Consider the following 12,231-nt stretch of genomic DNA (forward strand, 5'->3'; position numbering starts at 1 on the left):
AGATGAGCATCCTGACTCACTATGGCCAGTCAACCAGCTGACTGCCTCCTACCCCTGAAGGACCTCCTAGACCTCATTCTAGTAACTAAACCCCTAGCTCAGAACAGGCACGGCAATGCATCAGTTACTTTTCTGGACTGTGCTGGGGCAACCAAGATGGACCCGATGCCCCATGTTTTCAGAGGGAGGTCTTCAGCTTGATTTGATGCTGTAGCAACAAGCATTTCCCAGATGAGGTATGAGTACAGCAAGTAGTTGTCACATCTCTCTAGAGAATGCAGTAGAGACATCCTTCCCCTGATAGAAATGTCTGTCACTCAAGGGCAGCTTACTTGTGGCTTTGCATTGAGCCAGAAAGATGGAGAGACCGTGCTACTTTGTTTTAGGCTTTAAGTGTATTCCCTTCGAGTGGCAGTTATTTTTAAGATGTTTGTTAATAGGTGGTTGAATCATCAAGAAAGAAAGGAAAACAGCAGTATCAGAGACTTCCTACCTGTGATCATATTCTTTGAAATCCTTATTAAATACACCTTTTTTTTCTCCCAACCTTTGGTCGTGGGTTGGGACCAGCATCTCCTGATCTGTTTTATTTTGCTTGTATATTTGCCTCTGGGTATTGGCAGTCACCTCATGCGATGCTTATGTCTGATCCTTTTACAGCAGTAACCCAGCCCATAGATACTACCTTGCGACTGATCCAGTCACAGGAGATTTGTACGTTTCTGACACTAACACCCGAAGAATTTATCGCCCAAAGTCACTTACAGGAGCCAAAGACTTGACTAAAAATGCAGAAGTGGTTGCAGGAACCGGAGAGCAGTGCCTCCCATTTGATGAAGCCAGATGTGGGGATGGAGGGAAGGCGGTGGAAGCAACGCTTATGAGTCCCAAAGGTACTGATGGTTGTCAATCTGAGTATTTCTTTTTATGAAACAAACAAAAGTTAGCAATCCAGTTGTAGTTAATGCTGAGTCTAACATTTTCCCTTCAACTCTGTTCTGGAAAGCTGTTTTACATCTAGTGTTTTTTAAAAGCCATTTAGCAAGAAAGTGCTAGAATCCTAACTTGATTTTACAGTAAATATCAGGTTCTTGGCATTTTGTTAATCATCATCATATTTTTCAACTTTGCAAAGAATGAGGAAACTATATTATTCAGGTCACATCTTGTTAAACTTCAAGGAAGTATTCACATTCTTTCATTGTCCTGGAATTTCTTTGTCATGACTGAGTCCCAGGCCTCTTTAAAACTAAGCAACCCTGTTAGCCCTCACCCACTTTGTTGCTGTTATACTTTTATTTCTGTGCCATGAGAAAAATGCTTGCTGGGAGGAATTTTTGGAGGTAACTAGGGCTAAAATTCTGTCTGAGAAAGGCTTTTAAACTAGCCAGGACTGACTCCTTGCTCCTGTTTATGCTGTTTATTACAATGTTTTTTAATCATACCAGTAACTCTTATATGAACAAGGACTGGAAACAAGCATTTGTTGTACTGAATTATTCATATTAGCAAATTTCATTTTAACAAAGTCAAGAAAACACTAACCTTGGCTTGGATCTACTTTTGTTGGAAGAATATCATTACTAAAGTTCACTGTAGCAGAATTTCAGCTTGTTTCTATAATTTATAGGCCATAACATTATATAAACATAATCTTAAATTTGAAACATACAGGTACTACTGATGTGATTCATACACTATTTGAAGGGTCTTTCAAATCTGGATTCTTTCTTTAGTGCAGTTTAAATTTAATGGTATTTATAAACGCCTATGCTGATTTTTTCCAAAAGCATTTGTAGTTGGCAGCCCTACCCGCTCCCTGTAATCCATGTGATCGCTAGGCCTCAGTGTTGCGTTTAGTGATGGGCCCAACTGTGTGATCAAAATTAATGTTTTAAAAAATTACTAACACTTCCTTCTCTTGGAAAAAGGAATGGCGATTGATAAGAATGGACTGATCTACTTTGTTGACGGAACCATGATTAGAAAAGTGGATCAGAACGGCATCATATCAACTCTGCTGGGCTCCAACGATCTGACGTCAGCCAGACCTTTAACATGTGACACGAGCATGCACATCAGCCAGGTAGTGAAAATACGAAGCTGAACTGTTTGCTTTTCTTCTGACTATGTCAGTACACTGTGACGGCTCCATATGAAACCGCACAGATAGTGTGTGCCAGTGGTTAGGACAAAGCTGCTGGGAAAGAGTTGCCTTCCCCTGTAATCCTGTACTTGGTGAAGTCAGGGAGATCCAGGACAATCAACACGTAAGAAGCCCTAAGCACTTGTAGCTCAACACCAGGAAAGCAGCCGCATGCAGATGCTCCAGAAGACCACACCACCTTCACTCTAACCTTTGCATGAGCTCCTTCAGCTGTGGAGAGAACCCGCCACGATTAGTCCCAAGAGACCCATCCATAGCATTAGGAACTCTGCTGTTGGCTTGACTAAAAACACAACAGAATACTAATGTGCTCATAACCTAGGAAACCCCGACATTTGGTGTTTATTACTGCTATCGAGAACATTCTCATATGTGTTCCTATCTCATTGATGTCTGTTGACTCGCTACTTAGAGGTTCATTTGCTGTTTGGCTTTAACTAGCAAATCTTTCAGTTAGCTGCATTTTTTTCTAATAAAATGTTATTTCTGCCATTTGTCTCCATTCAAAATATTTAGATTTAAAACAGTTTATCAAAGCAAAGCTCATTTCCTTGAAAGGTCTAATTTACTCTTCTGGCAAATTAACTGGAGTGCAGTAACTGACTAACCAGACCATTTCTCCTTGTGCTAAGGTGCGTCTGGAGTGGCCCACTGACCTAGCCATTAACCCTATGGATAACTCCATTTATGTCCTGGATAATAACGTGGTGTTACAGATCACTGAAAACCGTCAAGTTCGCATCGCTGCTGGGCGGCCCATGCACTGTCAGGTTCCCGGAGTGGAATACCCTGTGGGGAAGCATGCTGTGCAGACGACCCTGGAATCAGCCACTGCCATTGCTGTGTCCTACAGCGGGGTCCTGTACATTACTGAGACGGACGAAAAGAAAATTAACCGAATACGGCAGGTCACAACGGATGGGGAAATCTCCTTGGTGGCTGGAATACCTTCAGAGTGCGACTGCAAAAACGATGCCAACTGTGACTGTTACCAGAGCGGAGATGGCTATGCCAAAGATGCCAAACTCAATGCTCCGTCCTCCCTAGCAGCTTCCCCGGACGGCACACTGTATATCGCCGACCTGGGGAACATCCGGATCCGAGCCGTGTCCAAGAATAAGCCTCTGCTGAACTCGATGAGCTTCTATGAAGTCGCCTCTCCCACGGATCAGGAGCTCTACATCTTTGACATCAACGGTACTCACCAGTATACCGTAAGCTTAGTCACCGGCGACTACCTGTACAATTTCAGCTACAGCAACGACAATGATATCACCGCTGTGACAGACAGCAATGGCAATACTCTTAGAATCAGAAGGGACCCGAATCGGATGCCTGTTCGAGTGGTGTCTCCGGATAACCAAGTGATATGGTTGACAATAGGAACAAATGGATGTTTGAAAAGCATGACTGCCCAAGGACTGGAATTAGTTTTGTTTACTTACCATGGCAACAGTGGCCTGTTAGCCACGAAAAGTGACGAAACTGGATGGACAACATTTTTTGAGTAAGTACATGAAAATTCTGTGGTCATAAAATACTGTGGCGTAATGCTGTAGTCTATAGTAAAAAGTATCCTCTTCAAGGCCAGAAGAGTCCAGGTTTTTTTTTTTGAGAGCCTAAAGCTCCTGTAATTTTTGTTTGGGTCCCTCTTTCTGAAAAAGATGACAAAATTAGGAGATTCAGACAGACTTACAGGTGAGAAACCTGGAAATCTGAATTAGCATCATGGTAAATCCACCCTGCCTAAGGATTAACATTTTTACTTCACACAGACCTCGTTTATCGGCAGCAACCACTCCAAGTAACATACTAGTTACCTTGGTTTTAAGCATGAATCCTTTGAGCTTGGATTTGCTCACTTGCTAAAGCTGTGATGTGGAGCTTTTATTGGAGAAACTCTGTAAACATTTTTAGTGAACTCTGCTGATTCCGTTGGTACTAGACACACTGTTCTTATCAAAAAGACAGGCTTACTGTTTTATAATCAGTTATTGGAGAAGCTCAACTGCCCTAAAAAGAACCTTACAACCAAGTGCACATCAGGAATTGCTGGTCGCCATTGAAAGCATGGGAAAGGTCTGAGGCTCATGGAGCAAAGGTTTTCTAACAAATAGGCGGGGTGGAGGCCCAGGCCAGGCCAGGCCCGCTCTGAATAGTCACGTTTTGTGAGGTCAGCGGGGATGAAATGAAAATTAGCCTTTGTATAGATCATGGTGTGTGTGCTTGGCAAGGAGTGCATGTGTAAAATCATTTTTAATTGCTTGTTCACTTGACTAGCATTGCACAAGCCATGAGGGGAAATTAGATGAACAGAGATGGCATGTTGACAAATGCAAAATAGTCCTTGAAATGAATATTGAGCTCCTTGGTGTGATTTTTTTACAATGAGATGCTGAGGCGAAAGTATTTTCTGTAGGAGCACACCTCTAAAATTATAATGAAAGTCAGAAGAAAAACTGATTCAATATACAAATATTTTCTGCACAACTTTTCTGGAATGGATCTTATACATAAAGCATAGTTCTCCTGTAGCTTGAATTGCTTTTCTTCTTTGACAGACTCCCTTTTAATAAAATGAATGTTACCCAGCAGCATGATTTTGTCGGAGGAACAAACCTTTTCAGTTGTATGACATTAAAATTCTGTTCTTGACATTCCTTTTGCTCATTTTAGGATCGCAATAGGAAAGGAATAAATTGGAAGTTAATGGAAAGCACTTCTTTGCACCATTTTCAAAGTGATAGCAGGCTAGGTTGCCAAAGAGGCAAAAAGACCACAGGGAAAGTGCCACCATCAGATGAGACTGGCCAGGAGAGCTGCTCTGATTTTTAAGATCTTCAGGAATTGATGGTGGCATTGGTAGGGTTTCAGTTTAGTTGAAAGCAGGGGGGAAAATAGAGAATTAAGTTTTCTGAATAGTCTAGAACTGAAGGCCTGCTCCATGGGCCACTTTTGAATGCGCCCTTATTTGTTCTTGGAAATTGACACTGCACCGAAGTTCATGGTGCAGGCTGCTGCTGACCCATGAACTTCTTGCAACGGATACACTGGTTTCCTCACGACCTACAGATGAATTTTGAATCAAATTTGGAAAGTTAGGGAAAAGGATCCTCTACTTGGTAGAGTTGATATGGGATAGCATAAACTAGTTGGGATTTTTTACTCTTACTGCAAATACAGGTCTTTGTGTGCTATTATTTTTTCTAACAGATACCTTCCAAGGCTTTCTCACTCAGACAGGAATCAGCAGGATGGCTAAAGTAAGGGTTGGGTTGGCAAGCCAACCTTGTGAATATAATGGGAAGGCATCATTTTTTTTTAATCTAACAAATATAAAATTCCAAAGTACAGCTTATGGATTACAATGGCTTCCCTCTCCCATTCCATTCACATCAAGGTTCATTTTCAATTATCTTTATATACAGAAGATCAACTCTTTTTTTTTTTTTTTTTTTTTGACAGGCAGAGTGGACAGTGAGAGAGAGACAGAGAGAAAGGTCTTCCTTTGCCATTGGTTCACCCTCCAATGGCTGCCGCGGCCAGCGCTCTGCGGCCGGCGCACCGCGCTGATCCGATGGCAGGAGCCAGGTGCTTCTCCTGGTCTCCCATGGGGTGCAGGGCCCAAGCTCTTGGGCCATCCTCCACTGCACTCCCGGGCCATAGCAGACAGCTGGCCTGGAAGAGGGGCAACTGGGACAGAATCCGTCACCCCAACCGGGACTAGAACCCGTTGTGCTGGCACCGCTAGGCAGAGGATTAGCCTATTGAGCCGCAGCGCCAGCCCCAGAAGATCAACTCTTACTAAATAAAGATTTCAACAGTTTGCACCCACACAGAAACACAAAGTATAGAGTACTGTTTGAGTACTAGTTATAGCACTAATTCACATTGGGCAACACATTAAGGACAGAGATCCTACATGAGGAGTAAGTGCACAGTGACTCCTGTTGTTAACAACTGACACTGTTGTTTAATCACCCTAGGCTCTTGTCATGAGTTGCCAAGGCTATGGAAGCCTTTTGAGTTTGCTGACTCCAATCTTATTTAGACAGGGTCATAGTCAAAGTGGAAGTTCTCTCCTCCCTTCAGAGAAAGGTACCTCCTTTGATGGCCCGTTCTTTCCACTGGGATCTCACTCGCAGAGATCTTTCATTTAGGGTTTTGTTGTTGTTGTTGTTTGCCAGAGTGTCTTGGCATTCCATGCCTAAAATACTCTCATGGGGTCTTCAGCCAGATCCGAATGCCTTAAGGGCTGATTCTGAGGCCAGAGTGCTGTTTAGGACATCTGGAAGGCATCATTTTAAAGGGAAGGTCTTAAGTAATTGAAACAAATCAGAATCATATTCACTAGTACAAACTCATTAAAGTATATCTGTCATTACATTAAAGGTGATGAGTCCAAAAACCATAATTAAAATATTTTTTCCAAATAGAACACAATTTTATAAAATATATAATGAATATACTGGATTAACAAACCAGTGTTTGAAAAAATTTCTAATAAAATTAGCCAAAATATTGTTATTTTTTTTTAAAAAGCAGTGCTTCTATTCATTTTCCTCTAGATATTTTCAGAAAAGACCTCCCAAAAATGTCTAAGGAATATTCATGTATTTTGCAAGAATGCATTAAAATAGAGGACTTAACCCAGGGGATCAGAACCAGCATGTCAGAATGACAAATGGTCATTTTTCTTTTCTTTGCACACATTCTTAGAATGTGGCTGTGACAGAGCACAGGTTTGCCTCTTCCAAGGGTCAGGAACGTTAACACACATTGGAAAGGAAGTGCCCCAGAGGAGGGGGGCGGCCATCGTCAGGCAGCGCCTCCAGAGCCGCCCTCTGTCCTGTCAGAGCAGCTCATGCGCAAGTCTCAGCGTGTAAGTTGGGCAACCTCCACTGCTTTCCCCGCTCATCAGCATCTGCACATCAGCCTCTGTGCAGTGGGTCCTGATGTGGGTGTGGCTTCAGGGCCTCTGAATCCCCGTCAGACCTTTGTATTCTTGGTGAGCTGGCTGACTCCCATAATATTAGCATGGATCTGTAATATTTTCCCTTCATAGTTTTGTGGCACTGTATGTCTGGTTTAGTAAGGGTATGTGGTAGATTCATAACGAAAATTTAATAAGTTTGACAGTGGCCAGATTTTTGCCGAAAACATACGAGCTTGTGGGGAAAAAAAAGAAATCACCATTGCCAACTAGAAACCACCAGTTTTCTCTAACTTCCATGGCACCAGGCCCTTGAGCTGATACTGGCTCTGTTATCACCTTTCTGCATAAATGCCTTGCACAGAACTTAAACTTTTCAGCCCAATTCCCATCTATCTGTGGCTAGCATCCTAGGAGCCTAGTGAAATAACCCTTGAGATTAAAGCTTTTATGGGATAGAAATAGATGGGAAAACACTTAAAACAAAAAACTGGTATGCTGATAGAAACACAGTTGCCAGAGTTCCTTCTGAAGCAATTTTAAAAGAGAATTAGCTCAAATTACACCTCCCCTTTTTTCATTTTTTGTTACTACAGACTGTAGTGTACCGTTTGCATGTTGCCATATTGGGGTGAATACCAAATGAAATGTGAACATATTCTATAAAATGCAAACTGTTTCCTTATCTTTGTGGGCTCCCTTAACTACAGGAATGTTGCAGTACCTATACGAGGCCACTTCAAAAAAATGGAAGGAAAAGGTAAGTTTATTCGGGTGCAAAAAATGTTTGAAATCCAGCGTAGTTTTTTCATAATATGCATTTCCATGAATTTTTAAAGATCCCACGCATACATGGATTTCACAACTTTTTGTACCAAAATAAGCTTATCTCTTAGTTTTCCATGAACTTTCTCATATAACGTTCCCAGTAACTACTTGCTGAATGAAGGAATAGAGGAATAATCCAAAGATGTAGACAGATGAAGATGTATAAAAAACAATCTTATAAAACCCATAGCCTCCTCTTGCCAAGGTTCCACTGAAAGAATGCCATATAAATGCTCTCTTGCCTTCTGGTATATTCAAACCTCTGTACCAATAAATTCATGCTGAAGATATTAACAGTTCCCATTTTTATGTTGATTTTAATATATTTACCAAAGATTATAAATCAAAGGAAAGTGAGCAAACATATAAAGACTTCCTCAGTTGATCTCAAATAATTAAACCAAGAAAAGTGACTTCATATTAATAGCACTTTGTTGCTGTGGATTCGTTCCTGAGAGGAGGAGCGTGGTGGGGACAAGAGGCGCGGAGTCACCACACAGACCCCGGGAGTCAGGTGAAAGGCCTGAGGCGAGCAGCCCGCAGACTCATTTATGTCAGTTGCTACAACAGCTTATGTAGCCAAAACAGCCAATCCGGTCAAGGGGTGGTCTGGGCCCTAACCAATCACAGTCTGTTGCCAGGCGGGTTTCAAAGCCATTCCTGAGTAACTGACGCTCGCTTGCCAACAGCCATCTTGGCATGGCCTTCTCATTCCACAACAGCACTTTATTCTGAAATGTTGACATTAAAGAGTAAAAACAGAAAAACACAAATACATTTAAAGTGTATTGTACCTCATATCAGAGAGGATTCTACAGGGCCAGTGTTGTCGGCGTTATGGCATAGCAGGTTAAGCCACCACCTGCAATGCTGGCATCCCCTACAGGCACCATTTGGAGTCCTGGCTGCCCTGCTTCTGCCCCAGCTCCCTGCTAATGCACCAGGAAAGCAGTGGAAAATGGCCCAAGTGCTTGGGCGCCTGCACCCATGCAGAAGACTCCCATGAAGCTCCTGGCTTCAGCCTGGCCCAGCCCTGGCTGTTGTGGTCATTTGGGGGGTGAACCAACAGATGGAAGCACATTTTCTGTCTCTCCTTCTCTCTATAACGTTTTCAAATAAATAAATAAATCTGAAAGAGAGATGTTGATCTACAAAAAGAAAACCTGATTCTATCTTGAAGTCCTTATCAGTCAACAACAAAGGAGGTGGGGTCAGGCCAGCTGTGTGGCTGAGCAGGTTAAGCCAGCCACTTGAGACGCAGGCAGCCTGGTTGAGTCCCAGCTGCTCCACTTCTGATCCAGCTCCTTGCTCATGTGCCCAGAAGGGCAGTGAATTACAGTCCAAGCACTTGGGCCCCTGCCACCCATGTGAGAGACCCAAATGGAGTTCCTGGCTCCTGTCTTCAGCCTGGCCCAGATCTAGGTATTGCAACCATTTGGGGAATAAACCAGCAGATGGAAGATCAGTTGCATTCTGTCTCTCCCCCTCTCTCTCAGCAAATAAGTAAATCATTAAGTAAACAAAGTAGGTAGAGTGAGTCTTTAGGACACATGGGTGATTTTTCATGCACTGGACAACTTTCATTTCAAAATCTAGAGATACTACCTTCTTGGCAGCCATTTTCCTCCTTTCTCCTTGCAATTGTTATGTACCTGTCATGATCTATTAGCGAAGTGACTAGTAGACATGTTCCTGGATGGTATAACAAGAAGACTACAGCAGGTTATCAGAAAGTTTCAACTCAGCTTTGAAATCACCAAGGTAGACTAACATGTTTCGTGAGCTAGTTATGTGTCACTGCTGAGTTAGCCTTCTTATCTCTGAACTCCCCTTCTGTTGACTTGCTAGGCAGTAGAGAGGCCATGCAGCTAGTTAATGGGGTCCCCTGGAGTGATGACACCGAAAGACAGTGTCTCTCTTCACTCAGTATTGGGGCCTCTTCTATACCACTCTTCCCACCTCTTGAAAACAGTTGCCACACATTACAATTCCTTAGCTGAAGTAACTCGAGGGAGACCAAAAAGTTCTCACCTGCTAAAAATGTATTATTTAAAAAGTTCATACCCAAAATGAAACCACAGTTCTTCTACTTGAATGCACACAAAAGCAACTCCAGTGTATTGAATGAGCCATAGAATAAATTATTTAATAGTAAATGGCATTTCGCAGCTCTCTGCTTACTTACCCACATAAAATGCTAACCGTCTGGGCATATCTACAGGCTCTTGTGTCTGGTTAAAGAAGACAACATGAATAAAAGCTCTGAACTCCGGCTGCTGTGGACATGCATACCGGCAGCCTGGCGACGGCAGTTTTTCTTTTTTTGGGACTTTGCATATTCACAGCTCTGTATCTGTGGAGCTGACTCTGTGATCTTTTGTGAGCTATATTCAGATTCACAGAGCAAATAAATGAGTTTCAGCTTTTCCACACTTATGTAGGTGTATATGGGTCTCTAGCTTCTCATTTGGGTGCTTTATTGTCCCTCATTCAAGCTTTGCAATTTCAGAATGAGCTTTTGAGCCATTTCTGTATAATGAACTTAACTCTGTGCCCATGGCAAACCCATGATTCCCACTAACATCCGTTCTGATACAGCTAGGAGAAGATCAGAGAGAGGGTCTCAGAGGAGGGAGACAGGCAGACTAAATACTACTTGCGCTGCACCTAAGACAAACGTCAAATTCCATGCAGTGTGCCAGAAGCACAGAGATTGTAGGAAAACTCAGTGGTAATTATTCCAAATTAGAAAAGATGTGTCCGTGTTTGCCGACACTGAATCACATGTAAATGGCCTGACAGCTGTGCTATGCTGGGTTTCTCACCTGGGTATCACTATAATGGCTTCGGATGTGCCAAGATTTATGGAGGCATCTTCCTCGTGACCTGAGAGGCTGTCCTCTCCTTTGACAGGCTCCTGACACCCAATCCTAAACACTCAGGCACTGAAACAGCGTCATTGTTATTCTACCCTAACCTGCTTTCAGAACTATGCAGTCAGAGCTGACTCTGAGGCACAGGGGACTAAGCTGCCACCCACAACACCAGCATCCGCTATGAATGTGGTCAGTTCGTAGCGTTATGAATGAAAGTCAACAGAAGGGGAGTTCAGAGATAAGAAGGCTAACTCAACAGTTAGTTAGAAAGATTTACTTATCTGTTTGAAAGGCAGAGTTACAGAGAGCAACACAGAGGCAGAGAGAGAGGTCTTCCATCTTCTGGCTCATTCCCCAAATGGCCACAACGGCTACTGCTGGGCCAGGCCAAAGCCAAGAGTTTCATCCAGGTTTCCCACGAGGGTACAAGGGCCCAAGAACTTGGGCCATCTTCCGCTGCTTTCCCAGATGCATTAGCAAGGAGCTGGATCAGAAGTGGAACGGCTGGGATTCGAACCAATGTGCCTATAGGACACAAGTGCTGCAGGCAGCCACTTAACCTGCTATGCCACAGCGTTGGTCCCATAAATAAATCTTAAAAAATAAATAAATAGACAAAAAAATCCCTAAGCAACCCATTTCATAAACACCTATCATACAAAGATGCTCAGCTCCCCTCCTTCATTTTCCTTTTTCTTTCTTCATGGAGGAAAGAAAGGACATCCAGAAGGATTTATACGAGATTTTTATCAGCAGATCGTTTGAAAGCATGGGAAAATTCTAAGGCTGATTTCCATTTTTGCTTAATTGTTTAATAATTTTACTTTAAATTTTTAACAGAATGAGTATTCCCAGGGACATCCATAAAAAATGTGTAGGCAATTGAATAAAGTAGCTGCTGTACATTTCACACATTAACCTGAACACTATTAAGGCAATACTTTTATTAATACTTGATTTATTCCAATTCCCTTCTGCAGCCTAGTTTTAAAAAATAATTAGATCTGTCCAAGTTTCAAAGGAGAACGGGAAATGGGGAAATCATATGTTAATTCAGCTTACTTGAAGAATCCCAGAAAAATAGGAAAACAGATCAGTCATTTTCTCCGTGTATTGGCTTTGCCCTTGGAGTGTATCAATAGCTTCAAGGCTGCCTTAACTCTTTCGGTGCGTTCCATTTAGTGAGAGGATGTTCCAGAGGCAAGCATTTTCCCCACTCTGGCTGTGAAAAAGGGAGTAAATGCAGCTTCCAGAAGTGTCAGATTCCCTCTTTAAACTAATTACGTAACTGTCGAAGTTAGATAGATGGTCTGATGGCCTCAGCTGCATGCGTCATCAGCTTGCCCGACACAGTGATTTTCATATGAGTCATCCCAAGACTGAGTTACGACACCAGCCATCTTAAATGATTGGTAATAACGCATGAC

The 12,231-nt window shown here is 42.6% G+C and overlaps 1 protein-coding gene across 13 annotated transcripts in view; it reads left to right on the forward strand.

Moving 5' to 3' along the window:
* The window catches only part of TENM3 (teneurin transmembrane protein 3), a 650,972-nt gene that overhangs the window by 606,712 nt on the left and 32,029 nt on the right, over positions 1-12,231 (forward strand). For all 13 annotated transcript variants that reach the window (XM_070068317.1, XM_051842575.2, XM_070068314.1 and 10 more), the window contains 3 exons: positions 661-893; positions 1,932-2,086; positions 2,800-3,674. In XM_070068317.1, coding sequence (XP_069924418.1) covers positions 661-893; positions 1,932-2,086; positions 2,800-3,674 — 1,263 coding nt within the window. The remainder of the gene's footprint in view (positions 1-660; positions 894-1,931; positions 2,087-2,799; positions 3,675-12,231) is intronic.

The sequence above is a fragment of the Oryctolagus cuniculus genome, chromosome 2 (genome assembly GCF_964237555.1).
Source record: "Oryctolagus cuniculus chromosome 2, mOryCun1.1, whole genome shotgun sequence".
Lineage (NCBI taxonomy): Eukaryota > Metazoa > Chordata > Mammalia > Lagomorpha > Leporidae > Oryctolagus > Oryctolagus cuniculus.